The sequence below is a fragment of the Channa argus genome, chromosome 6 (genome assembly GCF_033026475.1).
Source record: "Channa argus isolate prfri chromosome 6, Channa argus male v1.0, whole genome shotgun sequence".
Lineage (NCBI taxonomy): Eukaryota > Metazoa > Chordata > Actinopteri > Anabantiformes > Channidae > Channa > Channa argus.
In genome coordinates this window covers 25987980-26009196 of record NC_090202.1, presented here as the reverse complement: position 1 = coordinate 26009196, position 21217 = coordinate 25987980, and the positions used below count along the sequence as shown (strand labels likewise).

The 21217-nt window shown below is 42.5% G+C and overlaps 2 protein-coding genes and 1 long non-coding RNA gene across 6 annotated transcripts in view; 1 reads left to right on the top strand and 2 right to left on the bottom strand.

Annotated features, from left to right (window-relative positions):
* Positions 1 to 869: 869 nt before the first annotated feature.
* On the bottom strand, positions 870 to 15415 carry si:ch211-14c7.2 (uncharacterized). 2 transcript variants are annotated; one of them, XR_010914637.1, is made up of 7 exons: positions 15019 to 15415; positions 11658 to 14369; positions 8619 to 8800; positions 5614 to 5735; positions 4203 to 4317; positions 3361 to 3478; positions 3108 to 3245 (listed from the first exon to the last, which is right to left on the bottom strand). XR_010914637.1 is itself a non-coding variant. In XM_067507210.1 (6 exons), exons 2-6 carry the CDS (start codon positions 13891 to 13893, stop codon positions 3114 to 3116), a joined length of 2787 nt encoding a protein of 928 aa, XP_067363311.1. In that variant the 5' UTR covers positions 13894 to 14369; positions 15019 to 15414; the 3' UTR covers positions 870 to 3113. The 2 variants fall into 2 exon arrangements, 1 of the variants encoding a protein (XP_067363311.1); XM_067507210.1 differs by lacking the exon at positions 3361 to 3478 and having other exon boundaries at positions 870 to 3245; positions 15019 to 15414.
* LOC137128736 (uncharacterized) lies at positions 7266 to 16659 on the top strand. The gene is made up of 2 exons (XR_010914638.1): positions 7266 to 8595; positions 16224 to 16659. It is a non-coding gene; the product is annotated as an uncharacterized lncRNA (long non-coding RNA).
* The window catches only part of LOC137128734 (neuroblast differentiation-associated protein AHNAK-like), a 37304-nt gene continuing 32334 nt past the window's right edge, over positions 16248 to 21217 (bottom strand). The window contains exons 9-10 of one of the 3 annotated variants that reach the window (XM_067507208.1): positions 20688 to 20953; positions 16248 to 16384 (exon numbers count right to left, since the gene is read on the bottom strand). In XM_067507208.1, coding sequence (XP_067363309.1) covers positions 16379 to 16384; positions 20688 to 20953 — 272 coding nt within the window. In that variant the 3' untranslated portion in view covers positions 16248 to 16378. Of the gene's footprint in view, positions 16385 to 16614; positions 21072 to 21217 lie in introns of those variants that run through there. The other 2 variants (XM_067507207.1, XM_067507209.1) reach the window with 2 other exon arrangements.

Here is a 21217-nt window from a genome sequence, read left to right as displayed (position 1 = left end):
CAGGTTTCAAATGGAGAGGTCAGGGCATCTACCTCGCACCACAAAGCCGGCAGGAAGCTGCTTTGACTCAGCAAATAAAATCTTTAACTTTCTTATGGAACTTTCTGCTGAAGTCACCAGAATCAGTGCACAGGATGCAGTCAGTGTTTGACATGCGGGGACAGTCGTGAGCAATACTGTCTCAAAAACAACAAGTCTGGCTACTGCATGTGTCATCAGCTCAATCTAATCATATGTACAGACATCAAGAAGGTTTACATTTAGACACACAATCCAACATGTTGTTTGGAAAAACACTTCAAGCAGGTCACACTGTGTCCTACTTTATCTGTATGTCTATTAATAACTTGGGGGGGAGGGGGGGGGGGGGGGGGGGGGGGGGGGCGGGATTTGCAACAAACACAACTTCAGGCTACTGAACTTGTTGTTTTTAACCACGAATGTCACGAAATCCATCCATTTTGCCACACCACATGTATATTTAGTTCATGGTTTGTGTTTCAGTTTGCGCCTCACAGATGAATCATCCAGGAGCAGCATCAAATCTGAGTGAAGTTTCATTGTACTTCATGTGAGCCACACTACAGAACTTCGATGACTTCAGAGCCTCAGTCAGAGGTGTTAGGAGTACGCAAAAGTACATACACAATCTAAACTGTACTTAAAGGCACAAGTACTCAACTATGAAAACAAAGTATGGTAATAATGTCATTAATACTTAGAAATCTGGTGTGAAACAACATCAGCAGCTGGTAAACGTGGAGCTGATGTGTACAACTTTAAGCACTGACCCTAAATTATTAAAGCTGAATATATTTAGATTTAACCATCCACAGAAACTAAAGTTGTGAGATGACAGCTAAAGTAAAAAGTCCACTATTTCCCTCTGAATTGCAGTGGATTTAAAATAAAAACAACATAATATGGAATCACTTATGTAAAGTACCACAAAGCAGGAACCGCTCAGTCATCAGGCAGTATCGTTTTATTACACCAAGGCAACAACTCGTCCTTCCTCATTTGAACACATCAGAAAATATTCATCTTTTTCTTGTATCAGGACTTTGTACAAATGGCAACACACACACACACACTCACACACACACACACACACACAGTGTTTCTGAATTTGATTACAAATGACTGAGCTGACAAGTGAACCATCATGAAGCACAAACTAAACTTTGTAAGGTGACAACACATCCGTCTTAACTTAAATATGATCAGAACGTGAAGCACATTTTCAACATGACGTTCTGATTGGCAGCTGGATTCAAGTTTTGCACGTGAAGTGGACTCATCTGTGAAACAGTGTTGCATTCAAACGTGTGTGCTGAAAATGAGGCCAGACAGAAGGACAATGAAAATCATCCCATGCCAGACTTTAGCGTAAGTCCACTTCAGTCTGCGTGAGGGACGAGAGGTGACGTTTCCTCCTGAATGTGTCTAGAGAGCTTCGGCAACCTCGTGAACATTGGCACGTTCTTTCCTATTGGCACTAACTGGAAGACAAACTTGCTTTTCTCTGAGGAACCCTAATCATTTTTGAGGTTTCCTTCCCGTCACTGGCTTTTTATGTAACTAATAAGCAAAGAGAGCACATGCATTACTTTTCAAAGTGTAAAAGATGTACCAGTGACCACATCTGGAGCTTTCTTCAGCACCGAGCACTGACATGAATCTGACATCTGGTTTTCAGGGTTTGAACAAAGATCAACAGCATTTACAAAGGTCAAACCACCAGGGACACAAAGAGACGATTAAAGGAGCAGCGCTGACATGTTTCTGGGACCTCTGGTTCACATCTGTGACTATAAATATAACGTGAAATTTAGTGTTTGCGAAGGGTCCGATACAGTGCTGAATAATTATAAAGCGTGTGAAAAGCAAACGTATGTGGACGCCTCTCTCACAGCAACTACGATGATTATTTTTTAACTAAACCCTAACAACCTATAAGGAACCATGACTTAAAGAGGCCATGGTGCACATAAATACTTTTATTCTGGGGATCTACTGAAATAAATTAGATAAATTCACAATTCCAAAAGCTGATTTTTCTTATGATGGGCCTCTAAACAGCGTTATTTCACAACAGTTCATTTTAGCTCCTGTCCCTTTAAGGCCCCACCCACTCTGAGTTCACTGTGTTCTGATTGGCCAGTTTGCAGAAGACGAGCAGAGTAATGAGCTATGGATATAATAATGAGTTTCAGAATATTTTAGGAGGGTCCACAGAAAGTCCTTGCAAGCCGCAGGAAACTCTCATCATTGCTATAATGACATTACACCCAAAAGTACAAAAGAATATATATAATATGGCCCCTTAAGGTGTAAAAATGATTTGCTTAATTGAATGATTTGACAACAGAAATCCTCCCATGACATGAATGCAGCCTCTCTTTTGCTCCTCTGGAAGAAGTGATTTTCTCACCAGCTTTCGCGGAGTCAAAGGCACCGTCTCTGGATCAAAAACATATTTTTGCAACAGACAAAAGATCAACAGTGGTGAAATATATCCACTAATAAAATCACATGGATAACCTAATCAGTGTTTCGTATATGCAAGTGGTCACTCTAATGCTAAAATTATGTGAAATTTATTTTATTTTTCTAAATGTTATTCCTTGCAAGTCAGCATTTAAGTTTGTCTGGACGAGATGATGAGGTGACGACATATTTCTATTAAAAGTAAAACTGCTCAGACATTATAAAGACAGGAAGGAAGGGTGGCAAGCACCTTGTAACTACAGGGGATCACACTCCACTCAGTCTTCGACAAGCTGCTGATATATGGGTTGATAAGGAAACTCAGAGTGGGAGGTCGGTGGTGGTGGACAAGGTGGAACATGTGCAATGAAAACACAACACCAGTTTACACGAGCTGGAAAAGACAACTTGTGCCGCTCCGTTTTCATCGAGGATCTGTCTTCTCAACAGCTCAGGCGTAAATGTCCAGGGAGTGTGCAAAGGGTCGAGAGGCCAATCAGAAAGTATTCGTGTTGTGAATCCAGAGGCTTGACAAACCTGTTGTTGATGAGTCCGACCCAGCTGGGGTTAAAACCTGCAGGCGAACTCCAGTAAATCCCAAATCTTTAAGTGAACCTGCAGCGCTAATCAGTAATGTTTCTGTTGTAGTCGTATGACAGCCGTCGCTTAGCCGCAGCATTCTGAGCGTGCTGATTGGCCGAGGGGAGGCCAGGGGAGAGACGCCGATTGGCTGTCCAGGGAGCAGGTCTGCTTTCCTGCAAAGATAGCAACACAACTATTGTAATTTTATTGCAAATGAAGGATTTAAACACATCGTCTTTGGCTCTAGGACGAGTATCCAGTTAAATCTCTTTCCCCTCGTTAACACACCTTGAACTTGAACCAGTTGTCTTCACCTCATGCAGATCTCTGACTGTCCAAATGCTACAAGCCTCCTTCAAAGCCGACGTCTTGAGAGCAAATCCCGTGTTTATGGATGCATTTTTTACTGTAACATGTTTTAATAATCGCTTTAAAAGACATTTTGCGTAAATGTAGATATACAAACTTGAATAGCAGCACTTTTTACTATAACAAGCTCCAAAACAACAATCCGTACAACTCCCCCCCCTTGTTTTTTTGTCAAATAATATATTTTTTCCCGTGCTAAAATCTTTTAGCTTCCAAGAGGCAGAGGTTTATTATCGTTTTTTCATCTTTGGAGATTGCAAGATTATCAGGGAAAATACTGAAGACACACAGCTTGGGATCCATTGGGATTGTTTTACCTATAATTTGAGACAATTTTATACTTTAATGATAATGATGATAATGATCAGCATGGTATCAATTATTACTCCTTAGTGCAGCAGTTACAGTCTAAGAAACTGCTAATTCCTAAGCAGCTAATAGCACATTGTTGTTATTTCAAATCAATGAGTAGCTCAACAAAACACAGGATTCACAGATAAAACCTGCTAAAAGTAGCTCTGTCTGCTTCACAGATCTGTCCGTGTTTTTTTTTCTAGAGGAGCAAACCACACATTTGCATATTCTGCAGTCTGACGCACATTTTGCATGTAAGCTCATTTGAATGTAGCTGCGTCTCTAAACGGCATCGGTCAAACATGAACATCGACTCATGTTACATGCTGTTAAGGCTACGTCGACAAATTCATGGTAACAACTGTAAAACACGTGTCTCAGCGTGAGTGAAACCAGTCTGTGCTCACAGTCTGCGGCTGCTCCAGGTGTAAAGTCTTCAGCAGCAGATGACGGGACACACCGGCGTCTCTCTTGTATCTCTGGCCGATCATTTTGTTCAAGTCGTGGAAACTGTCCAACAGCCTGAGGGGTTAAAAGGACAAAGAGGAAACGATGATTTGATGCACAGACAGGGAAAAGGATGTTTTTATTTAAATCATAACCACAGATTACATAGACCGAAACTGAGAGGACGAAGCAAAACACGCCAACTCTTCATTCCATATGCAAACCCAAGCATGTGCAGAGCAGAAAGTGTCATCCGTGTAATTGCAATCGTGTAATTCTTTTTCTTAATGACTAAGATGAAGACTTAATGAAACTTGGATCCTGCTGATCTTCATCATTACTTCTTAGCACAACACAAGTCTTCTCTTGAAAACGTATTAACACTTTTTCGTTGGTTTCACACAGTTTTTTCCCATGATTCTCCTAACAGATAACACACTTCAGTGACCCAAACCTTTGTTGAATTAGCGGTGCAAACAAAAGGAAAACACATGATCCCAGCTGATACAAATAACTTGTAAAATGGTGAATCCCTAATTTATATGTGTGCAACCCCCCCAAGCAAAATCCTCCAACCAGTGATCAGTTCTTATCATCTCTAAAAGATGCAAATCTGGATCAGAGACGAGGGAAAACCGGAGCAAACGGAATAAATGTACAATTATTTCATGACTTCATTTTGATTTTGTAGATATTTTTATTTGGTTTATTTATTTTTTACTTTAATATTTGCAGTGCTTTTCTATATATGAACAATATGGACACTGTAGAGGGAATACAGTGTGCTATACTGTGTGGCTGAATTAGACCAGTATAGATGTTCACTGTCGGTCCTTGATTCGTTGGAATAAATCAAGAAATCCTGCTTAGGAAAATCTCTTTTTTACAGTAAATCAACAGGACATCTCAAAAAAGTAAAGGTTCAGAGAACAGCAGTTTATACTCCACAGAAAAATCAAAGTGGATTATTGATTCATTTTGTACTTGGTTGTCTACTTCGTAGTGACTGATTAAAAGACTAGATTAAAAGATAAAAAGATAAAGGTTTGACCACAAGCTGTGTTGTTTGAGGGAAAAATGTGCTTTTGTTGCTTTTGAGCATTTTCCAGACAACATGTGTCATCAGCCTGTGTGTTATCTGGGTTGAAGATCCACTCTTAAATGAGAGATACTGTAATAATCATGTCCAGCTTGTAGTTCAACGCATCAACCACTTTGTGGCCAGACTTTGTATTTCATCTCCTCACAGCTTCACACAACCACCATCATTTCACAGTAGAACCTTTTTTTTTGTTTGTTTTTCTTTGCTTAAACTTCACCTGTTCCCCTGATGCCAGTGCACTAATATAAATCATGTGGTGTGGTGCCTACCAGTGGTCCTGGCTGGCTCTGCCCCTCAGGAGCTGGGTGAGTGTGGGAACAGTGTTGAGGTCACAGGGGTCACTTGGGGACGAGCCGGGCAGCGAGGGGAAGGCTTCAGCGAAGACAGACACCTGCAGGAGAAACAAAGAGAGCTCAGCGATTAACTACCACATCAGAGGGTCTGCTGAGTTCAGGACGAGCGTTTTTTCTCCTTCAGAGCATTAGAAGTACGCAAACGCGCCACATGACAGGAAGCGTCCCTAATCGAGGACTTTCTGCAGCTCTCACGAAGCTGACGCTTGCATATAGAAGAGCTCATTAAAAAGCAAACAGTCACAGCCACATTTCCATCTGCATCTTTTTCTTGCTGTATAGTGTCCACTGGGAGACACTTCCTGCAGTGCTGGCTTCTTCTTTCTCTTTCTTTTTTTTTCCTTTTTTAAAAATGAAAGCACAGCGAGCTCAGACTGGTCTGATCGGAGGAGGACATTTGTCAGTCAACGGTTTGCTAAAAGCTAAGCTGCTCAGTTTTAGAATAGTTTTGAAGGTTTTACTGACCCCTCTTAAAGGCCGGGAGCTTGTTCTGCCGCCTGGCTACAAACCTAAGTGTCTTATTTTGTTTGTTTCTTTCCTTTCTGGTTTAGGTTGCACCTCTTGTGGTGCTTTTTAACAATTATTTTGTCTCCTTTGGATCATTTTGTATTTTTCACTGAGGTCTTTGACATTTACACAAGAAACAGTAACCTCAGCCAGAAGTACCACACACTTCTCTAGACAATATACAATCACCGATCACATACTGTATCAGATGTCACTGTTTCCCTGTGTTTCTCCAATGAGCTGCTTCACACTTTTGATGTTACAAACTGAAATCTCCTTAAAGAAAACAGACCGTGCTCCCGGCTCCAACCTAATGTAGAAATCACCAGGGTCAGTCACCGAAGCCGCACTGACCATGAATTCATCTGGCTCAGCACCAAAGTGTACACTTACTGCATAGCGACTAAGTCGTTTAAATAAGGCCATGGACAAAAGGACTAACGAGACACGTCTCTGGTCCTGGTTTAGTGAAGCGATTCCTGTCTCGCAGTTGATTGTTTTATATTGATTTTCTTATGTAAAAGACTTTGTAACTGGTTTTGAAAAACTTATTATTACTATTATTATTATTATATTCCCCCAGCTAACCCTCCAAAAAACAGCGACAGTGATGAGCGACAGTAACGCCTCCCGTTAGGACATCATTCTGAATCCAGTCTTTACTTAGGCAGAACTTTCATATCTTTCCTATTAAAGACGACAGCACAGCATTTGGCAGCTTTGTTCCACCTAATCTCCATTCACACAATATTAATGTTACAGCGGGAGGTGGGTAATGAAATATTTCACCTCTTGTTACAAAAGTCATCAGTCTGGCTGTCATTTAGCCACTGTCAAACTACAGGAGCGGGTTCTGTAATAAGCGATGACATCCTGCAGCAGGCTTTCCGCACCATTCAATAACAGTTAATTAAATGTCATTTATATATAATAACACAAACGGATACAAACTATTATCCAAGTCCAACTAAGACATCATATAAAACAAACTTAAAATAAATATCTGCTAGAATATACAGTATACTGGTACTTTGGGTTATAAGAGTATTTCCCATACTTGGGGCAACTGTGGCGCAGGAGGTGGAGCGGTCATCCACCAATTCCCCAGCTCCTATAGTCACATGTCGAAGTGTCCAGAGCAAGACACTAAACCCCAACTTAGCTGCTCCCGGTGAGTGTTGGTGAGTGTCCCCCATCGGTCTGAGTGTGAATGTGAAGCAAAGTAAACCTATTGGAGCGTTGAGCTTTGAGTTTTCTACCTATTGGAGCTTTGAGGTTTCTACCTATTGGAGCTTTGAGCTTTCTACCTTTTGGAGCTTTGACCTCCAATAGGTAGAAAGGCATCATATGAGTGCAGACCATGGACTGTGTGTTTATTGCTGTTATTGACTTACTGTGGGGGCCTCTGGGGCCCTGCAGCCACTTTCAGCCCTCGGCTGGAGGTTAAGTTAGGAGAGGACAGTGTTGCCACAGGAGATCAAATAAGTTGTACAAATATTTCAGGGTGACCTCAGTAACAACCTCACACTTTGATTTAAAGACCCATGATTGCAAAGGTTTCCTGAGAAGACCTGGTGGGAACTGTGAAGCACATTTTCTCTATGATTGAGACTATAATAAGTGTCCTAGCCGTCTTAGAGACACACCTTTTAAAGTATATTAAAGTAATCTTAAGGTGCTTTGGTTCACTTTGACCAGTTGCCAACATTAGCTGCCCTGCAGGTATCACTGGTACTTTCGATTTTCTGTCTGAGTCCTAATGTTTGTTATTACAAACAATCTGCTCTGAAAAAATACAGTCGGGCTCAAACTGGGATTTGTGAACACAAGGCCAAAAAAAAAAGAAAAAAAGGTTAACAGCCATATTTGAAAACTATGTTTGCACCAAAGACAAATGGATTTAAACATAAAATAATAGGTATTGTTGACATTCCTGTTCCTGGAGCAATTTTTTGCACTTTGACCATATGAAAAAACAGAAGTCTGGCTGAGCTGTTTGTCTAATGATAAAGAGCGAGGGACATTTAGCAGGAGCTGAGCGATGGCCTCAACAAGTACATCTGCAAGTGCATCTACTGTCCAGATTCGCCCGTCCAGGATCCAAAGTCACACATGTCCTGGACACTTTCACAAAGACTAACACAGCAGTCTGAAGTCAAGAAGTGGTGCTTTTCTGCTATTTGATCCATGTGAGTGGTGACTTTAAAGTTATAAAAACCGAAGCCGAGAGTAGGAAAACCATCCAGACCCTCTCTCTGCCTTTAAATAGGGTGTGACCAGATTAAATCGCTTAACCCCAGACTCCTGAAATGTCCCAAACATCAGACGAAGCAACCGACACTCACCGCTTCACACCGACCAAACAGGACAACGATCTGATTTCTGCTTCATGTGAGTAGAAAAGTACAACTCACCAAACTGGGACCGGCCGAGAGTCGTCTCTCCTCCACAGCGCTGCTCGGCCACCACTGTCCCACAGCGTCCCCACCTCCATCCGCCGAGTCCTGAGGAAAGGCTGTCCAGCTGTCCTCTGACTGCTGGAACGAGCTGTCCGTCCAGCAGGTTGGCTCCCCAGTGATAGTGTGGTTTCCGAGGGCTGTTTTCAGACAAACACAGAGCAGTACAGTGTAGAGTATCTGAGTACAGTTGTGAGAACAGCTATCATGTTGCCTCATGTCATACTGCTGCCTCCATTTACCTGATCTGGACAGACAGATCTAACCTACAGGGCACAAGAGGTTAACTGGACGCGTGTCCTTTCAGATAAATATACCGTTTTGAAATTTCAATTGAATTGAATTGAATTGAATTGAACAAGTCCAGGTACCACTTTTCCGCAGACTGAGTACCAACACGTACGTTTGAGTAATTGCCGATACAGAGTACTGATACGAGTACTGACGACGCGGCTCAGAACTGCTGCCCTCAGCTGCCTGTCGAGAAGGTGTCACCCGAATGTTATGTAGTGCTCAGCTTTTTATCAGCAGCCCAGCTTCCTGTTGCCTGATAGGGGGTTGATACATGTCGATGTAACCGCCCCGTTTAAGCCCCATTCATCCAATTCCAAGGTACCACCATAATGTGGTGCCTTGCTCACAAAAGCACAGTTCCACAAAACCAGCGCTCGACCTGTAGGTGTCACTACTGTGGACACAGCACCTTTTAGAGTCATTTTTCCTTGTTTATTCCAGATTATCACAGTTGTTTAAAGGTGAGATTTTTTAAAGATGTCACCACCCCACACAGATATTGTTCCCTTAATTTAACAGCAGAAACCCCTGCAGGCTGTTGAATGTAAAATCTAAGTGCTTCAGTGGTGCAGCTAGCAGAAGTAACTCAGAAAATATCAGAGCATGCAGGACTTCAGCTCTTGACTCCGGTCAAGTTTCACAGCAAGATGAGAGTCTGAGTTTACTTAGCAGCACAGTAGCTTCGTTTTCTGCTCATAGTTACTGAAACTTTAACGTCGTCATCATTCAGTATGACTGTTAGTAAGCAAAGCTGCATTCAGCTTCACTTTTATCACCATTAATTATCCTATAACAGCTCTGAACCCCAGGCTTTTCTCCACCTCTGCCAACCTGCAGAGCTTCATGTGGCATCAGGTGAAGTATTGGAGCAGTTTTTAGGAGCATGAGTACAAGTACACAAAGGCCAGGTTAGGCCCACTGCTATCGGCATCGGGACATCCCTAGAAACATAACCCCCTCGTTTCCGCAGCGACAAACAACTTCACATATTTATCAGAGCATTCCAAACATCAATAGTCAACAAATGTTTCTTTGGTATTAGTGCTTCATTAGAGCGAAAAGTGCTGTGATACACATTGTAGTTTGAATGCGTAAGTCAAATCACAAATATTTAAATTCACCTGCTTAATGCATTTTAATTAGTCTAATGATTTCACTTAGCGACTGCTTTTTATTCATGTCTGTTTTATGCAGATTATTATTATTTAGCACAGTATTAAATGTGCATAAGTGCGTAATTAACTACCAAGTCGGCATCAATTTACTTTATTTTTGTGTACCGAGGACCAGAGAGACCTGGAGACCTCTCAGAGCCTCTGTATGAAGGGACTGTAACAGGGAACAAAACAACAAAATCGCCAAAAAATACAGGTTGAAATGAGCTGAAACAAAAACACGATGCCAAAAAATGGACACAGAACAAAGACAGAAAGGAACATGACCAAAATGAGGCACCTGACTACCAAACATAGACTCCATAAAATATGACAACCTTGTTTGCGGTTGTTGTGTGTCTGTTACAGTCCTTGGGCCCTTTATCTGTCTGTGCCCAGGGGTCCGGGGGTCCGAACCTGTCAGAAACCCGTCATAACCCACCTTAATGGGAAACTATGTACGGATGTGATTTGGAAAGTTATGGGTCCTTTAACAATTCACACATACTCCATGGCTTCTGCGTTTAAACTGCAAAAAATATGTTTTTATTTAGACATAAATAATGGGCTCAGGTCAACAGTGGGGACTGATTAAAACTGAGCTGCATGAATGTGTCGACCATTTAAGAACTGATCCATAATCTGTTACTATTGTTAGCATATAAAAGTTGTTTACTGCTGAACTCTCTTGGTTTTTTTTTTTCAAATGAGATGCTCCTGTAGCTGCTGTTTTTTTCTTCTTGGTTTCCTCACTGGTTTGATGTGACTGGTTTGTGCTCCAGTCAGGAATTAGCTTAGGCCTTGACCAAATCGGACAACCGTGGTAGTTCTTTTTGCACGTTCCATTTAAATATGATCATATTACAGAGTTTCGATACATTTCTGAATATAAACACTTTATTAAAAAACGCTAAAGAGCTACATTTTCCAAAGCTAACTTTGATTGTTTCTTACCGTGTCTTGCGATTTACTAGAAATCCTCATAGTTACTTTATCTTTTCATGACCTTTTGAATACTTATTTAGTTTTTATATGTATTTTCTTACTATTAAGGCAGCCGTTTGCTCCCATTCACTTCTCATTGTTACATTGCGTTGGAATGATTATGCAGTTTAAGTGCAGACGGACATAAAATGTCTGTGTTGCTTTACCTCATAATGATGATGCATCTGCTGCGAAACGTTCCTACTGTGCATATATTTACCGAGACACACAGCAGCTGTAAGAACTGATATTCATGTGTGAACCATAGTAAGTTGCATGTTTTGCCCTGTAAAACAGTGTGTGCACATGCATTCCTGAAGCTGCACGGAGGGATAAGCTGCACTAATACTCTGAGTGCTGCGGTTGTTCCAGCACAAAAACAGGGCTGATATTGTTATGTATGTCTCTCTACCTGTACGTTTGTGGAGATTTTAAAAGTGTCTGCTCCACTTCCAAAGACCCTCACTGTTGGCCTGGCTCGCACAGAACAAACATGAAGGGGGTGAGACATAGTAGAACAAGTAGACAGACAGAGACAGAGACAGCCAACAAGCATGAGACTCACCAACACATGCTCTGCTCCCACAAGGCACTGAGGCAGACATGGTGACCCTCCCGCTGCAGGCCGGCTCTCCTTCTGCCTGCATAAATACCCCAAACTCATCTTCCTCCACCTTCTCCTCCTCCTCCTCCGTCTCCCCTTCACCCTGCTCCTCCAGCTCGCTCCCAATCCTCCTCTTCCCTGTCTGACCTCCTTCTCCGTCTCTTGCTGTCACTCGGACCCCGTCTTCCACCTTCTCCACCTCCTCTTCCGCCACCAGAAGAGGCAGACCAGTTGCCATGGATCCCAGGGGGGGCAGACGGGGGGCTTCATTAGCCCGGCAGAGTCCAGGAGAGCTGGAGGGATCAGTACAAGCAACATTAGTGACGTCAGTGCTGGACTCTCCTCTGGCTTCAGCTTGCGTTATGCTTGTTTGACCACAGCTGTCCTCGTTCTCTTCCTCCGGCTTCTTGCATCCATCTGACCTCCAGACATTTTCTGGTGAACAGTTTCTCTTTATTTCACAATGATTCTCCAGTTTGGCACAAGCACTGACCACATCCTCAGTGTGTGTTTCTTTCTTGTTATCAGCTTTGTTGTCGTCTAGCTCTTGCTCCCCAGCTTCATCCGCACCTTCTGGATTTATTCTCTCCTTTGACACCAGCTCGTCTCTCCACGCAGACTCAGACGTCTGACAGTCATCACAGAAAACCTTTCTGTTTTTGTTTGACTTCACAGTGTTGTTCTCATTGGGCACAAAGTTTAGTTCACGGGCCTCAAAGCTGCTAATGCGCAGTTCTTCTTTACCCATAATTCCCGGATCCTCCTCCGTTTGGTGTTGCTCCTGATGGGTGTTCCCAAGCTTTCGCTGAACCAAACAACTGGTGCCCTCTACATTAGCAGAGGACTCAGACCAGGAGGAGACAGAAATGTCCTGGTAGCGGTTCGACATGGCTGAGGGTACAGTGGGAGTCTGAGTGACGCTCTCCTTTTCAGAGTCTCGATTTGCTTCCAGACGATCAGAAAGTCCATTTACACGAACTTCCTCACAAAGATTTCCCTTCCCTTTTTCGTCCTTGCCGTGAGAATCTTGCTCCTCATTGCTCTCGGCTTCTCTAGTCTCCTCAGCGTTGCGGCAGCTGTGGGACTGTGGGTGAAAGCTGTTAGATTCTTGGTCCGAGTTTTGTATGGACAAACCAACGTTAGATAAACCTAATTCACAGAGGCTGCTCTTGTCCTCCTCCTTCTCCTCCTCATCAACCTTTGGCTTCTCCTTCCTCGTATCCTTCATCTCATTGCTCGGACTTTCATCCCCCACGTGTTCCTTCTGTTCTTCTCTTCTCTGTGCTCCCCTTTCACACCGAGGGCAGGCTTTAGTAGAAGCATTGTGGCTGCACTTGGGAGCTCTGCATGCTCCCTCTTTGTCCTGCTGTGCTCGCTTGCCATCCTGCTGTAGGCTGTGAAACAGTTTGCTGTCCAGGGCTCCTTTGTCTTGCACTTCCTTCCTTTCTCCCAGAGCGATTTCTCCGGCAGGATCCTCCCTGCTCCTCTGCTGCCACTCTCTACTCGCAATTGGTTTTTCACGGGCCACCACATTGCTGGACTTCCTCCATCTCCGGCCCGACCGCATTCTAACCCGGTTTGCTCCGGTCTGTAATGACAGAGTTGACCCGCCATCCCTCCTCCCTCCTGTGATGTCTCTGATTCCTCCTCCTCCTGTCTTCCCTTTCAGCCACCCCCCAACCACACTGGAGGCTGCACTGGTTGCCACACCAGAACCGGGCTTAGCTGTTGAGTACAAACAGCTCCCTTTCTCAGTCCGGAGGAAGAGACATTGAGTCTGTGTCTTCCCGCCGCCCTCTGAGGTCTTCAGGGTTGCAACCGTTACCAAGGCTCCGATCTCTGCCTGCCTGGCATCCAGCCCCAGGGGAAGCCCATAGCCCATCTGACTCCACTCCCCGCTCAGATACACATCTGCAGGCTTGGTGCAGGAAGTCGAGTTCCTGTGTCCTGCAGGACGAGCTGTGGGAGACTGTCCACTTCCCAGCAAACCGCCAGCCTTCCGGCGGTTCTTTGAGCACAGGGCCCAGGCTCGGAGCCCACGGATCAGCGGCAGGTCACCCAGCTCCAGCCTGCTGGGGAAAGGCAGAGCAGCTCTGGAGCACTTCTGGAGCATCTCCCGGGTTGTGCCAGACATGCTCAGGCAGGGGTAGTTGTTGTTGTTATTCTGCTGGAGCATTGTGCTTGTCGTTGGCCTCATCTATGTTTTATTGGTTTGTTATGGCTTATCCATTATTGAAATACTGCCTGTCGGATGGAGTTGACTTCTCATTTGTGGGAGGATATTCTGCCACCATAAGAGCTTGTGCTCGATTCAGACCATGGCGGCTCAAATGAAAAAGGATCGTTGTTTAGAAGAAAAAAAAACACTGGGCATTGTGAAACAGCTGAAACACTCCGAAGAACGTCCTACAGATTCCTGGAGAGAGCTGGGAGTCTCTTGACAAGAGTTTCTGCACAAAAAGCTGGGCTTCTTTCTCTGTTTATTGCTCCAAACCTTTGAGACGAATGAGAGAAACGCCCAGGTCCGACATCCAGCTGTCAGCGCTGAGGATAGAGAGGATAATGAGAAGTTTGTTTTCTCTTCGGCCGAGACTCAGTGATTCCGTCTTTGGAGCTTCGCCGCCCTCCCTGTCGGTCGGCCTCCCATCACTGACTCAGCTTTCACAAAACAACCTGCAGGAGGAGTGGGACACAACAAGAAAATGAAAGCCTCAGAGGTGAAACAATGTAATGTGTGCACACGAGGAAACAGGCGTTAATGGTTGGTTATAGGCTAAAATAATGAGAAGAGACCAATACACAAACCTACAGTAGTGTCAGCATTTAGACGCAAAGAAGATTTAACAACAGTGTAAATAAAGACATAAATGGAAACGAATGACTTTCCGATGATTCAGCACAGAGACGTGATTATGCTTCACTGGATTACTCACTGGAGATGATGTTTGTGGGGGTGTGAGTGTCAAAGGTTATGCATCTGAATCCAATTAGCTTCTTTTCATTCTACTCCTACATAAACAAGCCTTAATTTTATATATATTTAAATACAATCTGAAATCACACCATTGTGCTGCCAATGGAGATGAGTTGTTGCATCAGCCAAAGAGAAAATGGACTAAAAATGAAACACAGGTGGTCGTTCGGCTGTAAATCCCCTCTCTTGGTGGCGGCTCGTCTTAGAGGATTTACACAAAATGAATCAATGAAGGGATAAAACCGGTTTGAGCCACTGCATATCTCACTCAGCCGGAGATGCTGTACCAGCATAACCAGTGCTCCCAGTCCTGAAAGCAAAGCCAAAGGGAAGCTGTTTGTTTCTTACCCTATTCGATGTCCCAGTGTGAAGTGAATGAAGTGTCCTTTAGTTGATGTCTCCCCGCTTTCTTATTGTTTACGGACAAAGCTTATTCAACCATCCTCGGGCTGTGGAGCATCCTTCGCTGGAATCAGTCGGCCTGCACCACTGGCAGTTCCGCGAATCAGTCAAACGTGCGTTCAGTCCTGTCCCATCGGACAGAATCAGAGTCCAACGCGGCAGTGGATCTTGTTTTCGGTCTGTGGCCCGAATCGTTCGGCCGCTGCGCATCATCTCATCTCAGCTCGGCATCGTGCGCCGCCGCATCTTACCGCAGTAGCCTCCGGTGCGCTCAGGATGACGGAGAGCTCATTTGACTTGCAGCCCACTCACCGATAGGAGGAGCGATCCGTGCCACGCAGAGGCAGGGAGAGGTGAGGGGAGGCGGAAGTGTGTGGGGGGATGCTCGGTGCCACGCAGCGAGACGAAAAACAGCCGGCGCTCCGGCGGGGCGGGCGTCATGAAGGAATTAAACTGGAATTCACAGTCTTTCTTGTTGGCATTAAAAGTAAAGAAATGCACCAGTAAACACATATTAGCAGGATATATTAGTACAGTAAAAAAAAAAAAAAGACTATTCTGGTTTGTACTTTATTAATGTTCATTGGGGAAAAAAACTGTGATTTTTGTAAAAATGAAGAAGAAGATATTAAGCACCTGTTTTCTGAAAACATTCTGAAGGGAAATGGAAATGTATTATGCTAATCAAACTAATTACACAATTAAACAAGAAATTTAAGACATTATCTTATATTCTAACAACAAAAATTATAAATTAAAACAAATGGTTAACTTATTTGTCCTGATGGGTAAGTTTCGAAAGCCCTCCCGTCCTTTGAATAGTGTTTTTATTGGAATTGATCTCTTTTATTGAATCGATTAAACTGACGCAAAACAACAAATTTCATCAAACAGTTGATTTCTTTGAAGAGATATTTAGCAAAATGTAAACCTCTACACGGCTTAGTCTTCTCACTGTATTTATGTATATATTTAATTTATGTTCTTCTGTTCCCTTTGTACATTGCTTTGACACTTCAAATATATATTTTTATTTTCTTTATTGAAATATAATATTGTTTATAGATATGTACATGAACAAAGTATGTAATTCGGTTCACTTTGTTTAGTGCATTGTTATTAATTAAGATTGTTTTTTAAACGGTTCGCAGTCATCCAGGTTGAATCAGGTCAACTGGTCTTTGTCCTTCTTGGCTGGAGACGTTTCACCATGCAGTCCAAGGCAGTGAAGAGTGTTCAGAGCCGAAAGCAGAGGATGGGCCAGCACAGGAGAAACAACACGCCAGGTCATGAGTCGGCAGTGAACCTACACCTGAAGGACACAGGACACACTCATTTATCCAAAGCGCTTTGCAAGGTCGCTTCTAATTCACCCATTCACACACACCGATGGCAGTGGCTGCCATGCAACGTACTCCCCCGACCCACTGGGAGCAACTTGAGGTTCAGTGGAGCCACGAGGGCCCGGGAATCAAGCCACTGACCCTGTGGTTGGTGGACGACTGCCTTACCAACTGAGCTACAGCTTTATCATACATCAATAAGGATGTAGAATAATAAAATTAAATAAAATACGTGTGTGATAAACAGTAGTGGTATTTATTGCAGGTCTTAAGTCACATTACTGCGTCGCAGATTAAATAAGATGATGAAATAGTGCTGCTTATTGTACTGTGTGCGTAAGTGGTAAACAATGACACTCGGTCTGTAAAAAGACAAAACCTCCTCCATCGGTGCTGAGACATCATGTTGTCTGATGTGTTAAAGACAGTAGAAGCTGCAGTGAGGGGCCGCCTCTCTGTGGCACTGTTCACTCCTCATACAGCAGTAACGTCGTCTCACACACACTCACCCTACTTCCTAAGCATCATCGCAGCAGCTGATGAGTACACACACACACACACACACACACATTGGGAAGACGTCATGGTGCATAGTTTATCTCCTCCTGAGTCCGTCTCCTCCAGACATTTTCAGACTGAGGCTGATTTAGCTTGAATTTCTAGGTGAGAGGAACGTGTCTGATATTGTTTTTAGTAACATAGAGGATGGGAGATGTGGAAAACAAATTATCATAAATTTTGGTGTAAATGGCAAAATCACGAAATATAGTGTATATATAGTGCGTCCTTTCCGCTTAGTGCATGTTACCAAAGTCTCATTCCACCTTTAAAAAAAAAAAAAAACTAGGTGCAGTGTAAGAAGTTGTTAATGAAAACACAGTGGGAGTGGATTAGTCAGGAATTCATGCATTTCACCACACGATTCAATTCCGTCTACAAGGAAACCAACTTTTCATTTGTATACGCTCTACATTTTAAAAAACTGGACTGCTCTCAGCTGTGAAACTCATATAACCAGACGGCTGCAAAAAGTGCAAAAACAAATGTCGACTTCTTTTTTTACTTAGTAACCTGCTGAGCATTGTAAATGAAGGGAAGGCATTTTAGGAAAAGGGCTAAATGCACTTTTATTAATCTGATATTGTTTGAAAATGATTGCAACAATCTGCATACAGACACAACCACAAATGTCAGTGTCTCAATAAGATGAGAGTCACCTCGGTCTCGTGACGTCCAAATGTGAACAACATGATGTATGTAGTGGTCAATTGATGGATCATACATGAAGTTAACCCTTTAACTGCCATTGTAACTGCACGATTGTTGAAGTAAAAACTCTGAAAACCCATCTTTGGCTGTTTATCCTCGTCCACCTCATTGAGTAGCGTATGCAACATCGATTGTTTTCACTGGGTGGCGATGGTGAGGAGAAATATCATGGTCTGAAAGCTGTTTAAAAAAAAATGGAAGTGAAACTTCTGCGCAGCTCCTCAGAAATGACATGCAATACGTGTGATTTCTAGACACCATAACAATCATATTTTAGCTGATCCGCATAAATCACACTATAAAATACATATGTAGGATTTGTCACAAAACAGGGTGAACCGCTCGGTTGAGCTGTGACTGTAAGGAGGCAGTTTAAACGGCCTCGTTCAGGGTTAATGTCTCATTTTCAACCCGTTTTCTAACCACTGCTAGTCATTCAATTTTTAAGCTACACAGACATAATTATATCAAAATGTGTAACACGTTAAACATATGAATCCTGACTCATATGTGTAAATATCTAAGCTGTGGCTAACAGGACAAGTCAAGCAGTAGGTTGACTTCCACACAATGCCTGACATTACCCTAAAATGGCAGCTCAACCAGCTGCTTCCTGAATGGGGAATCTGAGAAATAAAATAATGAAGAGGCACCAACAAATTTCACTAAGAAATATTTTTTTGCAAATGTATTTCTTAGTATGTAATTTGTAGAGAACAGCTTGCTATGCAATAAATGTTTAGTATTTATTGGATGGCATGCTGTTCTCGAACAATGAACAGTTGCCCATGAGCATTCAATCGCTTAGGTGTCAAATTACGTTTACCTGTAAAGGTTATAGTGCATATTAGGTGCATTCTGAAATTTCACGCGAAAGTCAAATATCCCTAACATTTTGTGAGTAGTGTATACAGAAAACTGACTACTTTATCACTTGATTCAACCACAGAAAATGATGTAAATACACAGGGATGTAAACCATTTTTGTGTGAATATTATTTTATTTATCTAACATATTAACATTCTCTCCAATTTTGCTTTGACACTTGGCACTGAAACCCTCACTATCTAAAAGAAGCTCAAAGACTTGTTTAAACCAAAAAAAGTAAAAATCTCTATTCACATACTTTCCGCTTAGTGCATGTTACCAAAGTCTCATTCCACCTTTAAAAAAAAAAAAAAAACTAGGTGCAGTGTAAGAAGTTGTTAATGAAAACACAGTGGGAGTGGATTAGTCAGGAATTCATGCATTTCACCACACGATTCAATTCCGTCTACAAGGAAACCAACTTTTCATTTGTATACGCTCTACATTTTAAAAAACTGGACTGCTCTCAGCTGTGAAACTCATATAACCAGACGGCTGCAAAGAGTGCAAAAACAAATGTCGACTTCTTTTTTTACTTAGTAACCTGCTGAGCATTGTAAATGAAGGGAAGGCATTTTAGGAAAAGGGCTAAATGCACTTTTATTAATCTGATATTGTTTGAAAATGATTGCAACAATCTGCATACAGACACTAAAACCAGCAATGAATGGCCTGTATGTTCACATTACATGCTAAAGTGGACCTAATCCATGTTTTTCCAAAGAGATGTGGACCAATAAAATCGGATGCATTCGAATCAGATCTGGGCCACAAATAAATAAAACAAATAAAGAACCTGATCTGAGCGTTAAGGTACAAAATGTGAACGTAGCCTTAGTATCCATCAGTTTGTGACTGAAATAACGTATTTGTCTGCGTTATAGACCTGAATTATAAAATACACATCAGCCAGACACACTGCTCCACTGGGTGACTTTTCTTCATTCCAAACAGTTTGGGCCAGAATATAAATGAAGAAAAAATGACCCCAAATGCTCCAAATCCCCATTATTCCACTTGAGATCTTGTGCTTGTGCATTTGACTTTCATGCAGAACTATTTTAGACCCCTGTATAATCATATGGCACATCAGAGCATTAGTAGCAGTATTTGTTATTTGCATACACTGGCTGATGCAGCCCATTTTTTAAAAGCTTGAGAACAAAAATGAAGGTCTATGGCATCGGGGAACAAACTAATCCAGCTTGCAGACTGACATTATGGATGAGTGGAGGCGATTCATCGTTGGTGTCTGAATAGGAATTGTTAAAAAATACAATTATTTTAGGAAATTCTGTCATTGTGTAATATCTTCAAACGAATGTCGAAATTTGTTCAAGCACCTCTAAGTCCTCAGATTTCCTCTGAGCTTGCCAAATATATACAGTGTTGAATGTATAATTGATCAGCAGCAGGTTGGCCTAAATGTTTGAGATCAACCTGTAACCAGAAGGTCGCAGGTTCAACCCCCACAGCAAGTAAAGAGTCCAGAGTGCCCTGCTCCCTCTGTGTGACCACCTTTGGGTAACAGCACCAGCTAAATGATTCAAATAGAAAACTACTGTCAAATAAGAATAAGCCACAATCTCTCACAAGGTAGGTCAAAAGATAAAAGCGTCTACTCGTGAATATGAAAATAATTACATTTGAGGGGATACTAGTTCAAAAATATAGCTGTATTTACATAAGTATTACTCTGGCCTGTATTAAGTAATCATAAACTTACGATCAAATCCATGATGCTGATTTTTGAGCACACACAAACAAGAATAAATAATCAAATCTGACCTTTACATTCAGAGGGAAACCGTTAAAACTAATCACAACCTGATAAATAATAAGGACAGTAACAAATAGTTGGAACAGTAACAAAAAATAATCACGTTTAAAAAGAAAGAAAAAGGCAGTATATATTACTCTATTGCTGGACTAATCCTGGTAAATGAAAAGCCGTTGCCTTCCATCACATTCATACCTCCTCTATTAATATATATGAAACTGAATCGACTAAATAGAGGTTTGCCATGTTGCAGGTTTAACATACAGAAACACTGCAACCTCACCAAAGGAAAACAAAAACTTTAAAAGACGTTAAATATGTGATTTCAGCATCCTCAGTGGTTTAAGTCTGACACCTGCTGAGTTATCGTTGTCGTCGTCGAAGATTCACTTGTTCGCGTTTCAGTGGTAACCGTGTGCTGGGTGATCCTGGGGGTCTTGGTCATGGTGGTGACCCTTCCTTCCTCGACAGATGTGATCTGATGCTCTTCAGACGTCACCTGGATGGGGAACTCTAGCTCGGAGGTGTGCAGGCAGAAAGACCCCAAGACGTCCGCCTCACCCCCCACCTCCCCTTTGCGCTGGGCCTGGGGAGAGCCCTCTGGGGTTATCTGAAGGAAGCCTGGGGGGGACGGAGGAGAGGAAACAAGGAGATGCGAGAAGAGGAAAGGAAACAAGGAGAAGAGGATAGGCGGAGAATGTCAGAGGATATGGTACGAACAAAGGAAAAGAAACTCAGGCTTTTATGGCAGAGACAAAGCAGGAGGTGAAATATGAGTCATTTATATGATGAAAACAAAAGGAAATAGCAATGACAAATTGAGTGTTGTGTTGTGCATATTGTGATATATTCTACGATGATAAAGTAGGAAACCGCAAAACAAAG